This window comes from Mercurialis annua, linkage group LG1-X, assembly GCF_937616625.2.
Source record: "Mercurialis annua linkage group LG1-X, ddMerAnnu1.2, whole genome shotgun sequence".
Taxonomy (NCBI): Eukaryota; Viridiplantae; Streptophyta; class Magnoliopsida; order Malpighiales; family Euphorbiaceae; genus Mercurialis; species Mercurialis annua.
Genome location: NC_065570.1, coordinates 13,599,972 through 13,627,043, shown reverse-complemented (window position 1 = coordinate 13,627,043; position 27,072 = coordinate 13,599,972). Strand labels below are relative to the sequence as shown.

At 36.5% G+C, this 27,072-nt stretch overlaps 1 protein-coding gene across 1 annotated transcript; it reads right to left on the bottom strand.

Moving 5' to 3' along the window:
• Positions 1 to 22,349: 22,349 nt before the first annotated feature.
• On the bottom strand, positions 22,350 to 26,523 carry LOC126664427 (heterogeneous nuclear ribonucleoprotein 1-like). Its single transcript, XM_050356809.2, has 4 exons — positions 26,084 to 26,523; positions 25,690 to 25,913; positions 23,531 to 24,734; positions 22,350 to 22,695 (listed from the first exon to the last, which is right to left on the bottom strand). The coding sequence occupies exons 2-4, from the start codon at positions 25,909 to 25,911 to the stop codon at positions 22,682 to 22,684; spliced, it is 1,440 nt and encodes a 479-aa protein (XP_050212766.1). The 5' UTR covers positions 25,912 to 25,913; positions 26,084 to 26,523; the 3' UTR covers positions 22,350 to 22,681.
• Positions 26,524 to 27,072: the final 549 nt, after the last annotated feature.

Genomic DNA, 27,072 nt, shown 5'->3' with positions numbered 1-27,072 from the left:
GGCAGTTGCCTTACCTTCTAATTTCATTGTAGATAACACAGTACATTCAGGCCTCACTTGGTTCAAAAATGTACAATTTTTGAAAAGTATATTTTTTGGAAAGTTAATTACCGAGAAAGTTAGCGTGGAGGAAATTAAAATTTTCATTACTTGGTTCACTTAATAACTTTCCGGAAAGTTGTATTTTATTTTTAATTAAATTAAAATTTAAAGTTAAAATTACCCTTAATAACTAAATTGGTTGATTAAATATAGAAATATAATAGCATTTTAATTAAGGCCTAATGTCTTAAAAAACCCCGACCTTTTAGCCCCTTTTCAATCATACCCTGACGTTGAAAATTTGTCAATTTTACCCTATTTTGCATTTTTGTGTTTCAATTGTACCCTGAAAAATTAAATTAACGTCTTTTGCGTTTGGGAATTTGTTTAAAACATTCTCCGTGTCTCGCATATATTAATTGTATATTTTTAAAATTTATTTAAATTTAATTAAATTAATTAAGAATTTAAATTAGTGTTAATTTGATTATGGTTTTTAGTTAGTTTTTAAAAATAAAGGACTTAGTTGTATTTTTTTGAATAAAAAAGAATTTAATTTCATGTTTAGACTTAATTAATTGAATGATTTCATCATTTAAGTAAAAAAATTAACAAAAATTAAAATATTGGGGTACAATTGAAAACGGAAAATTCAAAAGTGGGTAAAATTGACAAATTTTCAACGTCGGGGTGGAATTGAAAAAAAGTTTAAAGGTGAGGGTTTTTTGAGTGATTAGGCCTTTAATTAATTTAACTAGAGAAGTATAACTTATCTAGGTTTTTTTAGGTCAAAAGGAAATCAACACCTTAACTTTCTGAAAAGTAGATTGGCAAAAATAAATCAAGTGAAAAAAATGCTATTTTTTGGAAAGTTAGACTTTGTCAGTGAACTTATCCTGAGCAAAAATTCTAAAAGTCAACCAAATTCAGCAAGTCAAAGATAGTCAGCTCAATATCAATAACACAAAGAATCGAGCAAGGAATTTAGAAGATCGAATAATGTCCAAACTATCTCTAATCCAAAACTCAAAAATAAGTTTCAATTTACACATTTTAGGTTTTTTTAGTGTTTTTACTCCAATCCATTACCCCATTTTTCATACCAAAAAAATATTTTCTATATTCTCTTTTATATTCAATACTACTACATTTAATCATTTACCATTTTACATTTATTTTTATATTTTAACCACATACATCATTGTCTATTAATATATTTGAAATTAAAATAATACAGTACAATTCAAATATTAATAATAAAATTACTATTTAACAATCTTATTCATGCCTCCGAATTAGTATTCAATGATAAGTTGTATCAAAATGAATATTTACAAAGTTAACTATATAAATTGTAATTGAAAAATTATACTAAAAAAATGAGTTTTTACTATTTATAAACAAAAAAATGGATTGAAAAAAGAGCATGTGTTGGAGTGAAAAAAAGAGACTCATGCTCAAATTTGAGTATGGGTTGGAGATGGTCTTAATAGTTTGAAGGTCCTGACAAGGAACCTAAAAACTAGGGCGTTCTAAAAATTCGAACAAATGGGAACTGAAGGTCCAAACAAGGGACCTAAGAACTCGAGTATTCTAAAGACTTGAACAAACATGGTCGAAGCTAGGATTTTCTTTTTGGAGAGGTGAAAAAAGAAAAAAAAAGTTGGGGTTAGCGGTGGAGCCATAAATCTTATCGAAGGGGTTGAAATTTTTTTAACCAAATGATTAGCTGTTCGTATTATTTTTAAGTCAAATGGCAATGTTGTTCAACTAATTTTAACTTTTTTAGGTAAAAGATAATTTATTTGTCTATTTAAATAAAAATATTATTTTGCTTTATTAATTTTATAATATTATAATTTTTTTCAATTAATTTCGTTAAATTAAGAATTTATATGATTAATAATTTTAGATTGCAAAATGTAATTGATTCAGAATTTATCATAAGAATGATTTTTTTATAATATTGTAGACACATATTTTCAGATAGGTAAAAAATGATAAGGGACTAACGTGTCCAATGATAATTTTCAGAGAAAATCGTCCGGATAACAAGCTAGCAATCTGCATATTTGAATTCAAGCAGGCTATATTAGTGCGGAACGACAAAATTGAGGGATTGAAGCATAATTTATCCGCAAATAGTTTATAAAAATCCAAAAAGGTTATAATAAAAGTCCAATTTTTTTGACTAACTGTAATGCATTATAAGTATATAGGCCAATTTGTAGACTTGGTGGATGAAATTGACCATACTCAAATTTTAATGGTCTTGAAAGCCCTTTTTGATACTTTCAGGGACCAAAAGAGCCTTTTACCGTCTTTTTTATGACATATACTGATAAATATAAAATTAATTGATTTATTACCCTAGATAGACATCTAACCTAACCGATATACTAACGACACAATCCTAACTTAACTTGGACTCTAGGAAACCCTAAACCTATCCCTAAGACTATATAAACTACTATTATAACTAATTAAAAGGAGGGAAGAACAAAATTATACACGACAGATAAAAAAATAATAAATCCTAATTTCCTACACTCCATAGAGGAACAATACCAACCCCAAAACACAAGATAAAATAACAAAAAATCTTAATTTTATGTATATCACTTGTAATTGGACATGTCAATAATATTTATTTCTTCCATGCATGTCCAGATCCACCAATATTAACAGGTTTAATCTAGACAATCACGTTAATTTAGCTTCAAACTAATAAATTACCTAAATTTTTTAGGATTGTCATGAAAATATAATTAGTGGTTGTATAGGCATTCAAGATGGTATAATTAAAATCAATCTCACATATACATCCGGTGTAGGCTTATGCCCGTAGATGAAATAAAATCCAGCTTTGCCAGTTACATGATAGAAACCCTAGGATTAGATATTTTCTTAGGAGCAATTGCTACTTGTTCACATGCCAGTGCAGATCGAGTCATATGTCCGTCATGCATGCTTATTTCCAGCTTTTACTTTTCCAGATTTTTTACTTTCCAACGCTTTATCCTATGGACTACTTTGTATGTTGAGATGATATATTCCAAATTTGTCTTTTAAACCAATCTGATCAATAAGTCAAGTACAAGAGTGTTGGTAGTTTTCACGAACCTGGCCTTTTAGTAAAGTGCACGATGATTTCACCCATAAGCATGTGAGGTTGTCTAGTTGTTATAAAAGGTTTTTTCTAGCTGAGTTATATGGAGACTCTATTTTTTTCAAAACTCACCAGATGCAAGGTCAGCTATAAATCTAGGCGAGCGCCCGTGAAACCCGCTCCACTCACAATGGCGACTGTACTAGGGATGACTAAAAACTGCTTTTAAATATTAAGAACAAAAATGTTTTCAAAATGCCTTTTAAAAATAGTTACCACGGACACAACCAAACGAATTGCATCTTATTGATCAATATCTATTTACCATGCATATCCGCACCTGCTGCATTGCATTAGACTTTCTCTTCTCATCTTACTCTCTAGGAGTCTCTTTAAAAGTCCCGATGCTCATAGCCGATCTCGCATTCTGGCATTGAACTTCAATGACCGAAACATCTTATGCGGAGTAGCATCGCTCACAGCCTAGTACATCGGTCACTCGTACTCATGATTGAGGTGTAACACCTTGCACTTGTGTGATGTCAACTATTGACGTATAATGTATGAATCGTCAAAAATTTGATATGAGATGTGCTATATTGACGTATAATGTATGAATCATCAGAAATTTGATATGACATGTGCTATATGGAAAGTGATGTTATTAAAAACGAATTGAAGGACCATAATAAAATCAAAGGTTAGCGAACACTTCAATATGAAATATATAAACCGTCGAAATTCAGCATGATAATTAAGCAATATAAGACTTGGATATCAAAACAAAGATTGTATATGGTTAAAGAAACAAGAAAAGATTGCCAAATATGTTTATTGTATTAAGAATTATATTTTTCAAAGCTGGACTTAGATTAAATAAATAGTGAATAAGTATAAGAGATAAAATGGCCAATAATCAAATGAAATGTGATTACGTCTTAAACAATGTGATTATAGATGGAATTGAATTCCACAAATTCTTAAGGTAAAATAAATATATATTAATCATATATGAAGTGGTGCAATGAGTGTACAAATTGGGGTTAGACACATCCTAGTAATTCATTTTTGAAAAGTTTTCAGGATAGTACACGAATGCTGCTTGTAATTAGACACAGCCTAGTAAAGCAACAATCTCTTCCAATTGAATCGTTGAATCGAGAAAAAACTTGTTGGATGCCTTCTTTAAAGGTAAACCAATAAACGGACCATTGCGATTTGCATTTGGACAAGTTTAGAAAAGTGTGCGAACGCACCCTTGAAATGACAAGTTGTACAAAACATAAGCTTGTGTGCAAACGCAAAAGCTTGTGCGCGAGCACAGACTCATTTTTGTGTGATCGCACACCTTCCAGATCAGCTATAGGGCATATAAATAGGCCTTATACGTGCAAGATGAGGGGAAAATCATTTCCCTTCATTTCTGATGCTCCATAAACACTAGTATTCGTCCTAAAACCCTAGAAACAGTATTCCTTCCCCAATTTATCATCGAAATTCAAATAAAACATAGAATTAAACCTATAAATCAAGTAAATCAAGTGCGGAGAGTAATAATTAAAGAACGGCTTCCGAATACATCGAGGTCTATTGATCGTTCATCTATCAATTGAAAAGTTCTTGAGGTTTATACAAGTTCATGAGGTAATCAATCTATTCTTGATGAATTAATCTTGATTGATGATATATGAGGTTGATTAGTGTTAGTTTAAGAATTATTGATTAAGTTATTAGAGTTTAGATATGCATATAAAGTTATAATAGGATAAAAGCAGCATAATGGCTATTAATTAAATTGAAATTGAAATTGATGAATATGAATATGATAATTGTTTATATGGATTGATTTTGGTGATGTAGTGATTGTAAGCTAAATTAAATTGGATAAATATGTATAAAGAAGTGAACATTGATGAATTAAACGTTGAATTAAATGTTGATTATGCATGAAATTCAAAATATGTGAAGAATAATCACGGATCGAGCTATTGAAGCTCGCCGTACAAACGCACACTACGAAACTACGCAGTGTGCGATCTCACACTATGTATTATGCGAACGCACACCACCCTTACAAGGGATGAAGCATAGTTATGGAATGTCTAGTTCATTAGATTGAAAGGAAAGGGATCAAAGAAGTGAACAATAAAAAATGCAAAAATTAAGAGTATGAAGAATTAAGCAATATAAGTAGGTCTGTGCAAAAATCCAACCGAAGCGAGCTTCTAAACCAAAACCGAACAGAAAATTGAATTATGGTACGGTTAATACGGAACATGAAACTGTTTGGTTAAAAAATAGACAAATTTTCAGTTTTTTGTTCGATTCGAAATATTTTTAAACCGAATAAACTTTAATAAAACGACGTCCATTTATAAAATATATAAAACAACGTTGTTTTATATTTAAAAATAACAACATATTCTTAATTGTAATCCAACATATACAAAGCTCATTTCCACATTTAACTAACTTAACAGTTGGCCCACTCAAAACTACAGACCCATTTGTCTCCATCTTTCTAACCGAAATCGACAATCCTTTCATAAACGAAATTTGAGCCTCTATTTTCTCGAATTTGAGCTAAAATTTACAAATAATAAGGTAAACTTTATGGATCTACCCAGTCATAATTTTTTTTTCTCTTTTTATTTTTATATTTTTTTATCCATTATTAATTTTTTATAATTGCAGTTTTTATATTTTTCTACTCGTATAAAAAAATTATTTTTAGTTGCTTATCAATATTTTTTAATACAAACTATTTTTTCTTAAATCAAATATATGTAAGTTATATACAATTGATTTAAAAACTAAAATACTTAGATCAAATTAAATTTTATGTTAAATCCTGTGTAATCTACTTATTTATTAATAATATAAAAGCCTATGTCATATGTTTTATTATTTGAGTTAAATCTGATTTTTAGGTTATTTGTAAATTTAAATGACATTTTATGAGTGCTGATATAATTTGAGATTTGTTATTTATTTATAAAATTCTTTGATTTATTCTAATACATTCTGCAAATGTATGTCTTTTTTTTAACGTGAATATTCTGTTGTTGTTGTTTCTTGTTGCTTGGTTTAATTCCTTTGCCACATGTTTCATAGCTCAAGTAATTTATAACTAATTTGTGATTATTTCTGCTATTTCTTTTAAAGCATTTGTGGTTCTTATTTATATTTTTGTATTATTTTTTAGATGGCAGTTTGTCAGCCAACTGAGATAGGTGGTGCTAGCAATGATATTGCTACTGCTACTGCTAATCTCACTACTGCTTCTGCTGGTGAACCAAAGTAACAAAGAAAACATAAGCAGATCGCAAGTAGATCCCCTATTTAGGATCACTTTAAAAAAATTGATGAAGAGAGTAAGATTATTAAAGCTAAATGTATGCATTGTGCAAGAATTTATCAATGTAATTTGAGAGTGAATGACACTTCTTTTAATAGCTCATATGCTAACATGTTTAACAAATCCACACAGTAAGGACACTAGACAAGCACTGTTAGTTTCCAATCTTGCTAAAAATGATGATAACAATGATGGTGATGTTGTAATGGGTACATGAAGTACTTGGAAATTCGACCAAGATGCTATAAGGAAATCTTTAACATTCATGATTATAGTGGATGAATTCCCATTTATGTTTGTTGAAGGAATAGGATTTAAAAGATTAATGGAGACTACTAGTCCTAAGTTTAAGATGTCTTCTAGGTGGAAAATAACTAGGGATTTCTATCAGCTGTACTTAGATGAGAGGCTGAAATTGAAAGAATTCATAAAAAAAAAAGCATGCCAAAGAGTATGTTTAACAATTAATAGTTGGACTAGCATAAGAGGATTAACTATATGCGTGTAACTGTGCATTTTATTGATGATGAGTGGAAGTTACATGACATAATACTTGCATTTGTTCCAATATCATGTCATAGGGGTGAGTATATTGCAATGTCATAGAGAACTTTTTGCTTGAATGGGGTATCAAGAATGTTTTTACTATGACAATTGATAATGCAAGTACAAATAACAGAGCACCTGTACACCTTAAGAAAAAAATGAAGTCATGGGATACTAGAAGTGATTATTTGCATGTGAGGTGCATTGCTCATGTTTTGAATTTGGTGGTAAATGAAGGTTTGAGAGATATTCATCCATCCGTAAAGAAGATTAGGAATTGTTGCAAGTATATTAAAAATAGTTTTCCTGTGTTAGGAAGTTCAATGAGCTAGCTCAATTTGTTGGAATTGAAACTAAAAAATCTTTATGCCTTGATGTGCCTACTCGCCGGAATTCAACATATAAAATGTTATAAGTTGCACATATGTATGAAAGGGTGTTTGATAAGTATGACGAACAAGAGTCTTCATTGAGGGCAAATTTAGATGATATTCCTTATTTTTTTAGATTGATCTTGTATATCAAAATTCACTAGATATTTATCTCATTTTTATGATGCCACATTGCGCATATCCGGGTCTTTGTATGTCACATCTAACTCTCATTTTTGTGAGATCTCTGATTTGAGTTTGGTTTTACATGACATGATTGGTAGTAATGATCTTGAGATAAAACAGTTGTGTCTTAGCATGAAGTCAAAATTTGATCCATATTGCGGTAATCCATACAAAATGAATAGGTTAATTTTCATTGCTTGTGTTTTTGACCCCACTGCCAAGTTAGAAGAGATTAAATTTTCTTTGCAAATTGTATTTGGGAACGAAATTGCTAAAATCTTGCAAAACAAAATAATGCTTGAGCTGAATACATTTTATGAGGAGTATCAACAGATGTATGAGGGTAGAAGCAATGCGTCCCAATCTCAACATATTATTGATTCACAACCTGTTGTTGTCCCTCAATCTGGTTTTAAATCCCGTTTTTAAGGCAAGATTCAAATAACACCGTATGGAAATGGGCAACAATATTACCAAAATAATAGAGGTGACAATGTATTTGAATGAGCCTGTTATAGAGGATTAGAATTTGGATGTTTTCAAACGGTGGAAACAAAACCAAGAGAGATTTTCTATTCTTTCAAAAATGGCACGAGATATTCTTGCCGTTTCCATTTCCACGATTGCTTTCAAATCTGCCTTTATTACCGGTAGGAGGGTATTGGACTGTTTTAGGAGCTCTTTGACTCAAAAATTGGTGGAAGAACTTATTAGTACTCAAGACTGGTTGAGGCTAACATCGTCATCATGAAGTTTGTGAATGTTGTCAAAAAAAATTATGTCTACTAAAACAGCTGAGTAAGGGTGAGACATATGGATGAAGTGGGCCTATTTGAAGAATCCATCTATGATAACAAATAGAACTGATTTCCCACTAGAAGGAGGGAGGGCGTCAATAAAATCCATTGAAATATCAAACCATACTTGAGATGGCACCGGAAGGGGTTGGAGCGAACCTGCTGGTTGGAGAGTCTCAGTTTTATTTTTTTTGACATACCCCACAACTTTAGATGAAATCTTGAATGGATTTCTTCATCATAGGCCAATAAAAATCAGTAGCAATTCGAGTGGAGGCCTTCTGGTATCCTTCATGATGTTGATTGTATATTGCCGAGAGAACGACTTCGGGAAGGGATGAATTGGGATCAAACTTCTTTTGTATAAAATTAATCCCTTATCATAAGACTAACCTAGTGGAGAGGAATTAGCTCTGATTTGTGCAATGAGCTGCTGCCCTATTTTGGAATTCATATTTGCATCTTTAATTGATTGAAATAGGTGTAATTGTGGACATGAATAGAAGCAAGTAGACCCATCTCCTCATCTCTGCGTGACAGTGCATCCGTTACTTTATTTTCCTTTCTAGCTTTATATTCCACCTGAAAATCAGACACTAAGAGTTTACTAACCCACTTCTGCTGCGGCAAAGTAGTGATACGCTGGTCTAGAAGATATTTCAAAGTGTAATGATCAGTTCGAATCAGGAATTTGCGCCCCCATAAGTATGGTCTCCAATGACGAATAGCTTGAGCCAATGCTATTAATTCTTTTTTATACGCCGGAAGTTTGGAGTGCCTCGCAGACCCGGGTTTGCTGAAGAAGGAAATTGGTCGATCGCCTTGCTGCAACACTACTCCCATTCCAAATTCGGATGCATCACACTCTACTAGAAAGTCTTCTTGAACATTTGGTAAAGATAGTACAAGTGTAGTTGTCATGGCTCTCTTAAGGTGATCAAAAGCTGCAAGTGACTCCCTGTTCCAAATAAAAGAATTTTTTTTATAACATATTAGTTAATGGGGCAGCAATTAGTCCATAATTTTGGATAGACTTTCTGTAATACCCAATGAGACCAAAGAACCCTCTAAGTTCCTTGAGAGTGGTAGGTTGAGGCCAAAGAACCATAGACTCTATTTTTTTAGCATCTGCCATTACCCCTTTTTCCGAGATAATATGTCCCAAATAGGATATTTGTGTCTGTGCCAAAGAATATTTTGATTCTTTGAGAAAGAGTTGATGCTGCTGTAAGAGAGAAAATATTGTACGTAAATGATGCAAATGGTCTTCCCATGTTTGGTTATAAACCAAAATATCGTCAAAAAGACCAATACAATTTACGTAAATATTTTTTGAAGACATCATTCATCAGGGCTTGAAAAGCGGAAGGAGCATTAGTAAGACCAAATGGCATGACCAAAAACTCAAAGTGACCATGATGGGTGTGAAAGGCTGTCTTTTCCACATCATAGGGGTTCATCCTAACCTAATGGTAGCTTGATTGCAAGTCAAGTTTGAAAAAAATTGCTTCATGGAGTTCTTCCAACAGCTCTTCGATTATCGTAATTGGAAACTTGTCCTTGATGGTTTTTGCATTTAAGGCCCGATAGTCCACACAAAAGCGCCATGAGTTATTTGCCTTTTTCACCAAGAGAACATGTGAAGAAAAAGGAGAATTGCTAGGTCTGATCATACCTTGTTTCAACATTTCAGCAAATTGGGTTTCAATTTCATCTTTTTGAAGATGGGGGTAGTGGTAAGGCCTCACCACGACTGGTTCTGTTCTGGGCTCTAGAATGATTCGATGGTCATAGCTTCTCTCCGGACGTAGACCGAAAAGAATGCTAAAGATGGAGTTGAATTCAGAGTGAACCTTTTGTAATTGAAAACTATGTTCATCTTCAAGTTTCATGGAGGAGAGAGATGGGGTATTAGGAAGTGTGGAGGTTTTGCAGCCATTCAATTCAATAGGGCTGCCTTTCCAGTTAAATTGCATTTTCATAGTTGCAAAATCCCAACAAATTATCCCCAATGTCTTGAGCCAATTAACATCTAACACAGCACCAAAGCCATATAAGGGAAGTAAAAACAAACCAAAGGGAAAAATTTCAGTACCCATTGGAATTGGAAGCTTTCGACAAAGGCCGAGACTTTTCACTTGTTTGCCATTAGCTACCATCACTCGCAAATTACTTTTAGCCTCAGCTTGAATCTAAAGTTGGTGGATAAGAGCTTCATTCACAAAGTTGTGAGTCGAACCCGAGTCGATCAAAACAGGTAGGGGAAATCCATTGATGATACCTTCTACTTGCATTGCTTGTGTAGTCTGAGTGCCGAAGATAGCATGAAGAGATATTGCAGGCTCCTTATCGCTAGGTACATCTTCTTCAACCAAAACCTCAAGCCAAAATAATTTGTTACACTTGTCCCCAATTTCAAATTTCTCATCACAATTAAAGTATAATCCTTTTTCTCACCTTACTTCCATCTCAAGCTGAGAAAGAAGTTTGATGAATGAAGGCTGAGGGCCGTTGTTGTTGGTCGGTGTTGTGGTGAGCCGGCGAGGTGTGAATGAATCAGCCCTTACCTTCAAACTGTGTCGTTTATAAAATTCGAGCAAGGCTCATGGATGTTGTCAAATTAGCTGGGTTGTGTAGTTAAGCTTCATGTAACCCATTAATAAAAATCTTCTCTTCCTGTTCAGAGTTTAGCGTGGTGGTCTGAGCAGCAATCCTCTCAAATTGGCGTTGGTAGTCCTCCACAGTACTGGATTACTTGAGTTTGGAGAGCTATCCTAATTTGCTGCTGCAAATTGGAGGCCCAAAACGCAACTGACACTGAACTTTAAAATTATCCCAAAAGATATTAGGCCTATCTCTTTGGAATTTTAAGAATCATAGTTAGTTGTCTCCTTCAAGGTGAAACGAGGATAGAATTACTTTGTCTTCCTCAACTGTGTGTTGATGAAGGAAAAAATTATCACAGCAATTGAGCCACACAATTGTGTCCGCGGTTCCGTTGAAACGAGAAAAATTTAGCTTGGTGAATTTGGGTACGAATCCACCTGTTTCTGTTGTAGTTGAGCGGTCTCCTTGATTGACCCTATCGTGTTGCATGTGACCTCCTTTATTGGTTGTGTTGTTGGGGTTGTCATGGCCGTTGTCAGTGCTTGAGCAATTTTGACTTCCTTCGGCGGTGTCTTCGGTGGCCATTTGAAAGTGCAAAGTATTAGTAAGTTGTGTAAGATGGTCCAGTTGATTTACAAGTCTCTGGTGACGTTCATGTTAGGCTGCCTACTCCGACTTATAAATTGCCAGAAATGCTTCGAGATGGGACTGAATAGGACGATTTGGATCACCCATAACCAGCGTCGCTGACTCTAATACCAAGTTGGTAGAAGCCTGGGATATTGAATGTGTTATGGGACCAAAGGAAGGATCGAACCCTTCACTTATGGGCAGAACTGATTTCTTCCCTTTATTTTTCTTAGTTCTACCTATTTTGAGAAACAACCATAAACAGATAGATAAAGAAAAGTTAAAGCTCAATTAGTGAGAAAGAAAACAACTCAAAGCCAAGCTTAGGATAAATATTCTTCCATTTTCATTCAATAATATTTCCTTAAATACACAGCAAACAAAATACTAAAAGATAAAACTGACAACATTAAAGATAAGTAACTGAAGAAAAAATCATAGAATTAAAACATGAAGATAGTGGTTACTACCACTAATTAACCATTAATTTATTTAGGTAATATCTTTTATAAGTGTTGGCAAAACGAATTAGTTTCCCATATGTGTGCTCAGGTGTATTGAGCTGTTGACTCATAACACTATATATTTTTGCCGTTGGGATTAATTTATACAATCCTTCAATGAATATGGTTTTAGGGCATTATTTCACTAGCATAAAACAGCGAAAAAACTTCAAGACATGGATTCTATATAGTCATGCAAGCGGGTGGGGAAAAAAATAAGGATTGAGTCAAATATAGATATCCATGTGAAAATATTTTAGAAATTGGATGACAATAATGATTAATCTAATACAGAAAGGAATGAACATTGAAATAGATTTCCCCAATTATGAAAACAAACCTGAAGGCTATGTTTGGTTCACGGAATAGAATAGCATGAAATAAAATAGCTATTCCATGTTCTTTACTTTTTTAGAAGATTAGTTATTCCACAAATTATAAAATAACAATTCCATGGAGTTTCTATTAGATTAACCAAATCGAGGAATACCTATTTTATACGGAATAACTATTCTAGTCCGGACATATTCCATGAACCAAACATAGCCTAAGAGTAATCCGATTTAGTTTGAACAACCAACTCTTGTGTTTTTTTTTTCAAATTTGCTTCGCTTCAAAGCAATACCAAAGCATGTGCATCACCATTTTGGCTATGTTTGATTCATGGAATAGAATAGCCATTCCGTATTAAATAATTATTCCTCATTTTGGTTCATGAAATAGTAACTCCATGGAATTGCTATTTCATATTTTTTGTGGAATAACTACTCTTTTCAAAAAGTAAAGAATAGCTATTCCATTTCTCATAGAATATCTATTATATTTCATGTTATTTCATTCCATAAACTAAACATGGCCTTAAAGCTTTTTAGATTTTGCACTGAAGGCAAAAGAGAAACTGGAGAAGGACGATTTTCTTATTTTTGTAATGATATTGTGGCATATATGGAATAATATGAAGTATTCCCTATTTGTCAAAGTAACTAAACTTATGAATCAAGTCTTGGAATGGGTTGTTGGTTTTGTAGCAGATCATAAGAAAATAAAAAGAAACAATGGACATATGTGACAGTGCAAAAAATATCGACATTAGGCTAATAGTCCAATTGTAAAATAACGACATTAGGCTAATAGTCCAACTGTAAAATTCGACCTGAAACGGGAAGGTTGTTCTCGGTTTTGAATTTTTATTATTTATGTGTGTTGCCCGTTTTATGTTTCTTGCAGTGTTTAACATGGATGCGTTCTCTACTGCTTGGAGGAAGAGTAGTGATGGGATAGTTTAGACTGCGTCAGCCACCGAGGTTGGTGCTAGTGTTTGTAAGGCTGCCAGGAAGCAGCCTATGGCAATAACTGTGGCTAACCGCTGGCATCAGTTCTGCCTTTGTCTAAGACCATGAAGCGTAAGAGCCAAAGTCAAAGTTTCATGGTCTCGGGAAGGTGAGACTCACGGGCTGGTAGAGAAAGATGATGCCATTATGGCCGGCGACCGAGATGATCCCTCCGCCGTGGTTGGTTTAGGTGCCACTTCTGCTGCGGCTACCGAACAAGCTTCTGGTTTTTTTCCGGTGAAGAAGAAACAAAAAGTAAATGATGAGGCGAAGACCGTTTTGGCTGAGGCGGCCAAGTTGAAGTTGTCCCCTCGTGTTATTGCTCGCTATTTGAGGGATAAGTCGGAAGAAGATACCGTGGACTCCCTTACCACTGCGGTTCGTTTGGAAAAGATCGTTTCTTTGCCTCGTGACCGGGATGCGTTGGCCGCTACTCATGCGAAAGATTTTCTTGACACAAGTATCTCCTTTCTTTTCAGGATTGTGACTTTTGAATAAGTTTTCCTTATTTAGTTGTATTATTGTTATTTGAACAAGTTTTTGCTCGGTTGTTTTAGCTGCTGAACCAATTGCTGGGTGCCCGGTCGCATCAAGAAAAGTTAGCTGAGCAGGCTTCTGATGATCGAAAAAAACTGACCACAGCCTTAGCCGACTTGGAGAAGGAGCAGCTGCAGCGAGCAAATATGGAGTCTGTTTTGGTTAGCAATACCGAGAAATTTAATGCTCGGATTGAAAAGTTGACACAGGAGCTAGCTAAGATGGTCAAGGAGAAAGACGAGCTTGCCCGTTTGAGAGATTCTACTGAGTCGGAGAAGGCTGAGATTCGGGACCGGTTGACTAGCTATATTGCTAAGGAGAAATCAGATATGCATATCACTATAGCTGGTCCTCATAAAAGCTATGTGAAACTTCATAATATTCTTGATGATACTACCAAGATCATCAAAACCCAGCAGAATGACATGATGGTTTAGTTTGCCAAGCTGACCGATTCCATGGAAGATGAGCTTAAAAAGCATGTTGGGCCACTTCTTTGTCCTGAAGCTGACCCTAAATGCCTATATTTGGACATGTAAGATATGTACAAGAAGATCCTTGCTGACCGGAAGACCGAAGAGGAGCGAAGTGATGAAGATTTTGAGGCCGAGCTGCGGAAAGAGCTTGAGGATGATAATGTCCCGCCTATGGATGCTATTGTGACCGAGACTGGCGATGGTGCGACTAGGTCTCCTACCCTTCCTCTTGATGTTCGTCATTACGAGGAAGCTGGTTTAAGTGAGGGAGGGGGTACTCCTTCCGGACATGGTATGTCAGTGCCTGAGGATGCTGTAATAGACTAGGTCTATTTGAACAGCTTTTCTTTTTGTAATGATGTGATTTTTATCAAAGTAATATATCGGTTTGTTTTGGATGTGTATTCATTGATTTTGTCTATATTTTATTTGTTTATTCACTAAGTTTTGTCCCGGTTTTAAAATAATAGTTTTGATCTGTTTTGTGGTTCGAGTCGATTACTCGCTCTTTTTTTAAACTATGGCTTGCGTCGGTACGAGGCTATATCTTAGGTTGGTTTAAATCCATGGTTTTTATCGGTGTAAAGTGATAGCTTTGTTCGGTTTAAAACGATGGCGTTGATTCATTTTTAGCTATGGCTTAGATTGGTTTAAAGCGATTGCTTTGATTTGATTTAAGCTATGGCTTAAATCGGTTAAAGCAATTGCTTTGATTCATTTTTAAGCGATGGCTTATATCGGTCTAAAGCAATGGCTTTGATTCATTTTAAGCTATGGCTTAGACCGGTTAAAGCAATTGCTTTGATTCGTTTTTAAGCGATGGCTTATATCGGTTTAAAACAATGGCTTTGATTCGTTTTAAGCTATGGCCTAGATCGATTTAAAGCAATGGATTTGATTCGTTTTAAGCTATGTCTTAGATCGGTTAAAGTAGTTGCTTTGATTCGTTTTTAAGCTATGACTTATATCGGTTTAAAGTTATGGCTTTCATTGGTTTAAAGCAATTGCTTTAATTCCTTTTAAGCTATGACTTTAGTCGGTTTTGTGTGGTTTGCTTTGATTTTATGCTACGACAGGTTTTGTTTTTCTTTTTTCTTTTTTCTTTTTCTTTCATTGATAGGGGAAAAACTTGCATTCTTTTCTACAACTGGCTTTGACTCGAATGCAAGTGAAAAAAACCCTTGACAAACTCGACCACCTGAATTTTTCACTGATAAAACCTTTTGAGGACCTTGGCATTCCAAGTCCTTGGTAGGTCTCGACCTGATAAGTAAGTTAAGTAATAAGCCCCTCCTTTTTTCGAATTTCTTAACTTGATAAGGCCCTTCCCAGTTTTCTCCGAGCTTAGATACTCCGGCGTTGCCTCTCGTTATGTCTTCTCTTCTTAGGACTAGGTCACCGACTTCAAAAGTTAGGGGTTTGACACTTTTATTGTGATATGTGGCCATTATTTGCTTGAAAGCCTCGATGTGCATTAGGGCCTGCTCTCTTCTTTTTTCAAGCAGGTCGAGACAGAGCTTTGTGTTCTCCTCATTTTGTTGTTCGTCAAAGTACTACACTCATATGGTGGGCATGCCTATCTCTACTGGTACCATTGCGTCGCACCCGTAAGTTAAGCTTTACGGAGTTCTTCTTGTGCTGGCTTTGGGAGTATGACCATAGAACACTGTGCAGCTCGTCTGGCCATCGGCCTTTTGCTTCATCTAGTCGTTTTTTTAGCCCATTCACAATGGTTCTGTTAGTGTCCTCAGTCATCCCATTGGTTTGTGGATGAGTCACCGAAGTAAACCTTATATCAATCCCTTTTTCCGTGCAGTATTCTCTAAAGACCTTGGTGTCAAACTGCTTTCCATTGTCGGTAATAATGATTCTTGGTATGCCAAAGCGACAAATTATCTCTCTTTGTAGGAAATTTCGTACTCAGGCTTCTGTTATGGTTGAAACTGCTTCTGCTTAACCCACTTAGAGAAATGGTCAACCACGACTATTAAAAATCTTCTCTGCCCACTGGCTGTTGGAAATGGGCCGACTATGTCAATTCCCCACGTGCTGAATGACCATGGGCTGATTATAGGGCTTTTCTCGGAAGTTGGTTGGTGGTGTACATTTTGATGGTACTGGCATTTTTCACACTTTTGTACCAGGTCAGCAGCATCTTGTGCCAGAGTCGGCTAATAGTATCCTTGCAGAACTGCTTTTCGGCACAAGGCTAGGTGGCAGATGTGACTACCACACATGCCTCCATGCATCTCAGCCAAGACGTATTTTCCTTCTTCCACTGTAAGGCATCTAAACCAGGGGTGTGAAAATGATTTTCGATACAAGATCCCATCTCGGTATAGAAGTGTGGTGCTTAGCGTTTGACCTTCCTCGCCTTGTTTTTATCTTCTGGTAGACTTCCATTTACCATATATGTTATTATGTGCTCCATCCATTGATCTGGTGGGTTAATTACGAATGCCACCTCTAGATTCTGAATGCTACTGAAGTTATGAACCGTTGAAGGTATGCCTGTTATTGTTTCTTTTGTTGTTCCGGCTTCGGCTAGTATGTCTGCTTCTTTGTTCTCTTCTCTAGGATCTATTCTAGTTACCATCTCCCACCATCTTCGGTTGTTTTAGCTAGCAGCTGCTTAACTCGGTTTACATACTTCCTCATGCCGGGATCTTTTACCTCAAATAAACCTAATACCTGGTTGACCACCAATTATGAGTCACTTTGGAACTTGAGGCATTCTGCCTTGACTACCGTTGCCATTCATAGCCCTGCTATTAGCGCTTCATATTCTGCTGAATTATTTGTAGTTGGGAAATTCAAATTGACCGAGTCTTGCATTCTGATGGAATGTGGCCCTTTTAGTGCCATCTCTGCCTCTGATTCTGCCATATTTGAGGCTCCATCGACCTGTAAAATCCATCTAATCATGCTTTCCTCTACCTCTGTGGTGAGCTTAGTAATTTTTTAATCTCGTCAAAAGACTTTTTGGCATTCTTCATTCCACTCAAAGTTCTTCACATTTCTTAGAGTTTTGAAGAATGGGAGGCATCTCTTCGCCGAGTTTAACACGAATCGCTCGAGAGCGGTGATTCTTCCATTCAATTTCTTAACTTCTTTGGCGGTTCTAGGTGCTTTCATGTTTATGATTGCTTTTGTTTTTTCTAGATTTACTTCGATGCCTTTTGAGAGATGAGGTTCTAGGTGCTTTCATGTCTGTGATTGCTTTTGTTTTTTCTAGACTTTTGCCTTTTTGTACTTTTTGATCTTTTCAAACACCTCTTTCAGATCTTTTGCATGGTCTTCTACCTTTTTTGATTTGACGATGATGTCATCCACATAAACTTCCATGTTATGACCGATCTAGTCCTTAGACACGAAATTCTTCAACCGCTAGTATGTGGCTCGAGCATATTTCATACCGAAAGGCATTTGTTTGTAGCAATATATCCCTTCATCGGTTACGAAACTTGGTTTTTCTTCATCGTCTTTGTGCATAGGTATCTGGTGGTACCCTTGCGTTGCGTCTATGAACGAGTAGACTTCGTAGCCACTAGTTGAGTCGACTAGCTGGTCGATGTTCAATAGGGGGTAGCTGTCTTTAGGGCATGCTCGGTTAAGATCCGTGAAGTCTATGCACAATCTCCACTTCCCATTTGGCTTTCTTATGAGCACCACATTTGATAATCATTCCGGGTAGTATACTCTTCTGATGAATACAGCAGCCAATAGTTTGTCTACCTCGGCTCTGATAATAATTTGCCTATCGAATGTGAAAGCTCTTTTCTTCTATTTCACCGGTTTGCGGGTCGGGTCCACGTTTAGCTTATGTGAAATGATTTCCGGATCTACCCCCTCTATCTCTCCTGGGGAGTTAACGGATTCCTCCTCGTTTTTTACTAGCATCTGGTTATCTCATTTTTTATAGCTATTGGTAATTCTGCCCCTATCATAATCGATCTCGAAGCTACCCCTGCCAGGTCCACCTTTTCTAACTTTCCATGAGGCTCTAATTTTCCTTCATCCGATTATGGTATTTCCATTGTTTCTATGGCTCGTATTTAGGACACACCCTTAAAAAACACTACATAGCACATTTTGGCTATATCTTGCCTCCCTTTAACTGTCACCACGCCCTTCTAGGTGGGGATTTTCATTTCTAGGTACTTGATACAAGTAACCGCTCTTGTGTTGTATAGCATCGGTCTGCCGAGGATGACATTGTAGGCGAGTGGCATGTCGACTATCATGAACAGTGATTTGAATTTTTTAGTTATGCTGACTAGGCCACCATCTAGAGTCCCTTTCTCTTTTCCTAACTCAACTGTTAGTTTGGCTACACCTTCTTCTCTTACCGGTGCTCATCCTAGGCCGACTAAGGGTGTTCTGACCGGTTTGAGATTTAGTACTGAGCATCCTATTCCGAGATATGCTTCCTTTATGATAAGGTTTACCGAGCTCCCTTCATCTACCAGGTGCCTTATTACCCAGAAATTTTCTAGTAAACCTGGGATTACTAATGGATCTTGATGTGGAAAGTCTACACCTTCGTCATCTGCTGCGTCGAAGCCAACCTCAGGTAGATGTGTTACCTCTACTATGTTTATTACCATTTTTGCTTTTTTCGCCGACCACGCTTGTAATTTGGGTGTGCCATGCCCCCTGCTATTAATTACACCTGCTATATTTTGCCTCTTCGGTGGTGGCTCCTATTCTCTTTTGTTGCTTTGCTCTCCTCGGTTATTTCCTCCCGAGTTATAGCTTTTGCTCAGTGCTACGAAATCTTTAGGCGACCCATTTGCACCAGTCGGTCTATTGCTTTTTAATTCAAACTTCCACATTCGTCGGTGACATGTCCATGCCCATCATGAAATTGGCACTACTTCTTTCTGTCCCCCTCGTATTACAACCTGGGTGGGTATCAGACTGGCTCTTTGTTGAATTGGATCCACATCAAGATGTGTGATCTTGATGTGTTCATAGGAATGAAGGCTTGATCTTCTATTTTGATTGGTCGGTATGTTTCTATCCGAAGAGGTATAGGCTGTCATGATTCTCTCGGTCTAAACCTGTCTTGCCTGTTATTCTGCTGAACGTTGTCCTTTGTGTGTGGGCTTGTACAGCCGGGTGAGCATCTTTTCTCCGTTGCTCTTCATCTAAATGTATGTAGTTCCATGCCCGGTCCATCAATTGGGAGTATGTTTGTACATGATTTGTTATTAGGTTGTCTCGGAAAGCTGTCATTGTTGTGTTGTCTTTCAGTGCGTCTATCACGGTATCATCATTCAAATTTTCCACTTCGACCGCCTTGACATTGAATCTAGCGATAAAACTTTGCAAACTTTCACTCGGTTTCTGGTAGCAAAGCTTGATGTCACTGGATTTCTTTTTGCGCTATATGCTCGGGGCAAAATGAGTTCAGAAGGCCCTTGCTAACTCGTCGAAACTTCGAATGAATCCTTGCTTTGAACTTTGGTACCATATAGCTGCTGGTACTTTAGAGTTGTTGGGGGGCAGTTTGCATATTGTTGCTTCGGATAGGCTTTGTACCATCATGACTACCTGAAAATAACTTAGGTGGGTGATGGGGTCTCCTGTTCCGTTGTAGTCATCCAACTGTTGTGTTTTGTAATTCAGGGGGAAATGCTCATCTCAGATTTCTGCCGACAACGGGTTTGCAATATTTAGGAAGCTTGTGCTTTCTGGTTCCCTCATTTTGAACTTTTTCATCTCGGTTCGCACCCTTTCTGTTATTTCCTACTCCAAATTTTTCTTCTGGCCTGACCCCGCACCCGAGCTATGTACGCTCTCCTCGATTTCTACTCTTTTTGCCATTTTTCTTGTCTCTTCGGGTGTTTTATGACCGGTCTGGTTCATGCGTTCATTCCTTGGGATTTGGTGTTCTTGCTGGGGTTTTACCGGGGTGGCGTCATCGACTTTCCCCTTGGGAAAATTCTGGAGGATGAGGAGGTGTTGTTGGCACGTATGGGGGGTGTGGTGATGTTTCCTCGGGAGGTGGTTTGAGAGGGAGGTCGAGTATGGCCCTGCTGGACCTGTGGGAGGAATGCCAGTTGCCGACTATGCAACTCGATGTAATCTTGTATTTGGGCCAGGGTTGGGTTTTGGTTCTCGGTTACAGGTGTAGACAAAGGGTTAGCAGTAATCACCGGGGTGAATGTTACATTGGTGGGCGCTATGCCAGGTCGTAGGGAAATTTTATAGGGTTTCTGAAGTGTGGGTGTGACAAATGAGGTCGATGGGATAGATCCTGAGAAGGGCATTCCCCAGGGGTAGTGAGTAGTAACTCCAGATGTTGAGCCCAGGTGAGTACCACCCCTAGAGGTTGTTACTGGACAGGACGAGCTATTGCATGCAAGAGCATTGAGCCAATTCTCAGTGGTGTTTTTTTGGGTGTTTGTTTCTTTTGTGAGAGGGTCATCATCTTTTACTCTACTCATTTTCTACTGCCCGACGGTGAGAAAAAAAGGAAAACTTTCTTACTTTCTTTCCCATAGACGGCTCTAAATGAAAACTTGCGGATGGAGCTGGTCGTCTAAGGTCCGGATATGCCTTCAGGGAAGTACCTGAAAAACACAACGCAACAGTTAGAAGGGCGCCGGAAGGGGATTCCAGCAAATTTTTCCGACAGTCAAGTCAGTAATCGTTTTAGTGAAAGAAAGAAGTGTGAAGTGAAAAGAGTTAAGGGTTTGAGAGAAAAGAGTATTAACATTTTTTACCTACTTTTCCTAAGTCTTTTATACTATGCTCCTTTGTTGCCTTTTTGTCTGGGCCGACAGATCTGATGTAGTTCTCTTTGTCTGTACAGAGAATGTTGGAAATGTTAGAGTACCTTCTGTCAGACTCTGTCCTTGTAATCAGGGCAAATCCTGCTCGGCTTGGCCGAGATGGTCATTGTGTTTTGAGGGATCCTGCTCGGTTGGCCGAGCGAGCCTTTTATTTCTGGGGTTTGCTCGGTCTGCCGAGATGATATCTTATTCTACGGTAAGTCCTTCTCGGTTGGCCGATCAGGTGCTTGGTGTTTGCATTTGTTTATCGCCTTGGGTAATATCGGTTATGGAGGTGAGGATACTCAATTCAGTTCTTTTTGAGATTGTTCCATTTATATTGTTATCACTTATAAATGAAGTCTTGGAATGGGCCGTCGGTTATGTAGCAGATCACAGGAAAATGAAAAGAAACAATGGACATATGTGACAGGTGCAGAAAATAATGACATTAGGCTAATAGTCCAACTGGAAAATGTTATGGCAACCAATTGTTGTATTAGTGTGAAGCATGTTAGTGGACAACAAAACATGGTAGCTCCTTTTTTTTTTTATTAACTCAAATGGCTCTTGTAGATCAAGATTAGTATCATAAAACGGAATAATTATACAACGCAATGTTTGCGCCACGTCATTCGTGCAACAAACCAATAAGACATTAGTCATGTGCAAATATTTAATAATAAAAAAATAAGTAATAAAAAAAAATTATCGCAAATAATTATTGGCTTGTTGTGAAAATGACGTAGTACATCCGTTGTGTGGGATAAACACTCCATAAAAGGATAAGTTATGTTCCATTTAAAATTTTGATTCATGTAATAGCTAATCAATCAATTTTATTTTTGGATTAAAATAAATTCTTTCTTTAAAAAAATATTACTCTCTGTATTGACATTGTCAATGGACATCATAAACTATAAATTAACTTGTTTTTGGTTTAAGTTTTCTGGATGATATCAATACTAATATATTAACCAAATATGTTTTACAATTTGCTGAACAGAAATGTTTATACATTATAAAAATAACTTGCTGGACAATAACCAGCAATTTGCTGGATATCACAACAGAAAATAAAAGAAAAGAAAATGTTAATTCTTTGCTGTATCACTGTCATCAAAGATGAATGATACAGTAATTCTGCGTATACCCCGCAAATCAATTTTACATCATAATCGAATTTCAAGAACGAAAAAACCTATATCATAACAGAAAGAAAAAAAACTCAACGCTCAAACCTTACAGGGAATTCCTCGTGCATTCTGTGATAAATTCATCAAAACAGGCGAACCGATTAGCTCTAATCAACTTCTCATATAAACTTCGAATTCTTGACAAAGAAAATGTACGAAATCCGCTTCATCAGACCTACAATATATCCTCCTGACATTCACATCACAATCATCCTAAGCTGCAATTCCTGAATGAAACAAAATTACCAGCATGTAAATACCAGAACAATGATATCAATCTCAATTCTGCAAGAAAGCATTTAAAATTCATGATCACCGTATAATCAGAACCTTCATATTTGACCTCTTTGGAAAATGCATTAAAACCTACCTCGAAAATAAGGTTTCTATTTTTGAAACAACAGAGGAACCTGCTAACTTTTGTTCAAACAAATTAAACAAAAGTCACCTGAAATTACTCCATCTAATCATAAGCTCCGTGAATGAAAGCAAAACTCATTACAAAACAAGGGCTACACGAGTCTTAATGTAACTTAAATATCATAATTAGAGTGGAAGGAGTTATCAGAATGACAAAAGTGTTCATGAATTTCAGCAGAAAACCGAATAACAAATATCTATTAGCTGAAAATCTCAAGTGCGGTTCTATATGTAATACATAACTGACATAATGGCTTAAAGGACAAAACGGAGCAGAAAGGCATGTACATTTCATTTTAAAAAAGAGATCCAATCTCATGCGTCAGCAACCTCTGGCAACTGACATAGATCGTTAAACATGCAATTAAAACTATAATAACAAATATCAAAAGAGAGAGTGAAAGAAGCTAGAATCAAATGGTTTTCCTAAATTCTTAAAATGCACACTTTTTTTTAAAAATTCCCAGTATACTATATGTTTACCTTGGCCATAATGCTCTAATAAAAAATAATAAAAGAACTGCTCAGAAAATGTAGTTCTACAGCTTCCGATACTTTTCTTCCGACTTAATTTTTAGAAGTGGCGAGTTAATAGTATTAATTTCTTGTAAGCTTAAAAGAATTGAAAGACGGAAAAATTACCTCTATTTGCTTGTCTATTTGAAACACTATAACCACCAACATAACCAGCAGAATTTTTAGTCACAACATCTGAAGCTGCACTTCCAAGCCCAAAGCCAAAAGATGCAGACCCTTCTAGCTCTAAAGGTGAAGATTGCCAAGCAGATCCCCCATACATTGAGGCATTTTCATAAATGTCTGAATAAGGTCTGTCGTAGGCGTCATCTGATACAGTATAAGATGAAAATGGTGCAGCACTTGTCCCTCTGCTCCTTCCATACCCTATCCCTCCAAGACCAACACTGATATCACCACTATTGTAGCCAAGACTGCCATTATTAAAAGCAGAGCCAGCACCTCCACTTTGTCCGGAACTAGATGAGGAACCCCAGAGTCCTCCAAAACTGCCAAACGAACTCATTCCTGAGTTCCCAGTTCCAGAGACCATAAAGCTAGAGTTTGTGGAGCTTGAAGCATTTATAATGCTTTCATTACCCCACAAAGCTCGAGCTGTTGGATTCAAGACGGAACTATTTCCACCATTGCTTCCATTATACCCAATATGGTTATCATACTTGTTTGAGTTTCCACTATATGAAGGACTCAGTCGCCCGTAGACCAGGTTAGAACTAATGTTTGGATTTCCTCCATAACTAGAACTCAGCCCTTGCTCAAAATTTACCCCCATCCCAAATCCATGACCTAATGGAGAAAAGTTACTACGGCCAACAGTAACAGGACTAAACCTACCATCCAATCTAACACCAAGTCCTCCAGCTGCATTCGGATTATATCCCTGAGTGTAACTACTCATGATGCTGCCTACTCTACCTGGACTGTAGTTATTATACCCACTTAACTGGCTCCGAGTTGGCCCAGGAGACAGTTCTTTGGGGACAGCCCGCTTCACCTCAACCATTTTACCATTGAGTTCATGAAAGACTTTGCGGAGCACTTTATCCACTGCTTCCTCCGAATCATAAGTGATAAATCCAAACCCTCTTGGCCTTTGAGTGTTGTGGTCATACATAACCACAACATCAGTAATTATCCCAAACTGACTGAAGTATTTCTTAAAGTCACTCTCTGTGACTGTAGATGCTAAACCTCCTACAAATATCTTCTTAGTACGAGCTGGACCAGGTGATCCATGTAAGCAGCTGCTGCTACTGTTTCTGTTCATAATGTTCTGATCCTCCCTAGGAACTGCCTTCTTCGCCTCTACCTGATAATTGAAATAACAAAAAGTTCACACCACATTTTCATGTTTACATAAAAACGTATTTTCAATCTCCTTGCGTGGTAATGCAATTGAAAAATAACCAAAGCCTTATGCAATGACCATAAATGAGTAATGAGTGAAGGTCATATCTTCTCAGCTTTGCCCATGAAAGTCATTAAAATTTCCATCCACAATGATAGTGGAACTCTCTGCTAATGCGGCTTAAACTTAAATGAAAAATAGAAACTATGTTTTATTATTGTTCATGTTGCACATGCCTCATTTGCTTGTAAAATGCTGCATAGAATCATTCGGCGGCTTAACAACTGATGCCTGAACAAGCAACCATTTGGTATTTCAATTCTAAAGAAAATAATTAGCAGTTGCGACCCTACCAACCTCAAGGTATTCGCAATAAAATCCTATAGACATATTCCTTAACTAGAAAAATTCAATTCTATGTTACCAAATTCATGTATAGCACCCACATTTTTCCCATTAGCAACAGTCTATACAATAAGATTAGTTACCATCCTTTTCATTGACAACTAACTCTGCCTTCCAATTAAATTCACTATCATTCAGCCAGTTACTTCCCTTTTAAACAAAAACAGTCAGTTTTATAAATGTGCCTGATTCTGTTACATTGAAATTAAATTTTCTTTTCGGCATTTACATTTTCCAAAATGTGAACTTGGACACAATCAAACAGTAGGTCCTGCATCTAAGGAACTAATACTTTGCTGTCCTCTGAAGGCTGAAGATATAGATATTGTTCCAGTATTTTATATTTGTCTGATGGTGACATATGACCAATAAAGTACCTCCATCAATACTACTGAATTGGCTGTTAACCAATAGAGCATCATAAATATCAGTAGTTGTTATTCCAATTATGATTCAAAACAACAGAAGGGAAAAATCAAGGACACAAATTCAAATATAAATAAAAACTTACATGTCTACCATCTATAAGGTGTTTTTCCATCAAAACCCTCTCAGCTACAGCAGGGTCAGCAAAAACAACAAAACCAAAGCCACGGGCACGCCCTGTAGCGCGATCTTTCATTATGACAGCTTCCATAACTTCGCCAAACGATTGAAAATACTCCCTCAAACGCTCCTCATTCGTATCCCAAGAAAGCCCACCAATAAACAATTTTCCAAGCTCCATTTCCATTTCTGCACACAAAATCCATCAACAAAACAATCATACAACCAAAACACCATCGAAACGAAACCATTTCGCATCGTTTCGCAATCAAACAACAGATCTAAATTGGCACCCACAATCAGATGGCAACATAAGATAACAAAAACAATGCACAACACAACAATAAGAAACGTAATACCTTGGCAAAAGAAACAAAACAAAGCTTGGATATTTAGAAACAGAGAGTAAATGGGCAGTCTTGGATTGAATCAAAAAGCAAACATGTAACCTCTGGAAGATCAAATTTGATGAATGAATGAGTAAGAAGATCGAAAACCCAGAAAGAAAAAAGTATTTACAGACCAAAAGAAATATAGAAAGATCTGATGAAAGGAGGCATAAGAGAGGGTGAGAGAGACCCTCTTTTTTTGCTCTCTCCCTCTCTTTTTCTCTACCTATCTAATATATTCTTCTAAATTGTAGTAATTCCTATGGTTGATTATATATTTATAAGACAGACAAAAATGAATATTAGTTCCAGATTTTATACATCACAGAAACAATGGAAGATAACAAAGATTAAAATGGTGAACTAGATTGTTTCTCTCTAGACTCTTGTTTTGTATTTATATATATATATATATTTAAGTTTGTAATATATGTGAGTGCATATGCATATAAATATATATATTTATATTTATAGCTAAGCTAATTTGTGAATAAAGAGAGGCTTGGGCTTGGCTATCCTCTCATGTAACAAAGTTACGATATGGGATTCAGAAAGATGGTGAAGATGGTGACTTTCCTATTCTCTTCATTTTATATTTCTTTTCTTTTTATTCTTTTATTCTATTTTTTTTATTTTAGAGTAATATAAGGTTCTAGTTAGGAGTTGATGGATACCGAATCCTACTGTAAGTATAATGGAGCCGAGTTGCAGGAGATCCACTCTCAGGCGACACCGGACTCCCCCTGAAGACCGAAAGATATGAAGGAGATGCCGGATCTCTAAGATTCGGTAACACACTAATAAAGACCGAATCCCACATGATCCGCCGAAAGCGCGTCAGGTCCGGGATTCGGGTAAACGACTAAGTATGGAAATATTGTCCTATTCGGACACAAACACTACATATGGAAGGATAAGCTCTACTTTAGGAAGATAAGACTATTCAGGAAGACGTTCCT

What these genes read in the sequence shown, in the direction of transcription:
- LOC126664427 (XM_050356809.2), bottom strand. Translation starts at nt 25,911, where the DNA reads ATGGAAATGGAGCTTGGAAAATTGTTTATTGGTGGGCTTTCTTGGGAT. An exon ending in ACCTTATAGATGGTAGACAT is followed by an intron (nt 24,735 to 25,689) that starts GTAAGTTTTTAT and finishes TTCAATTATCAG; the next exon opens with GTAGAGGCGAAGAAGGCAGT.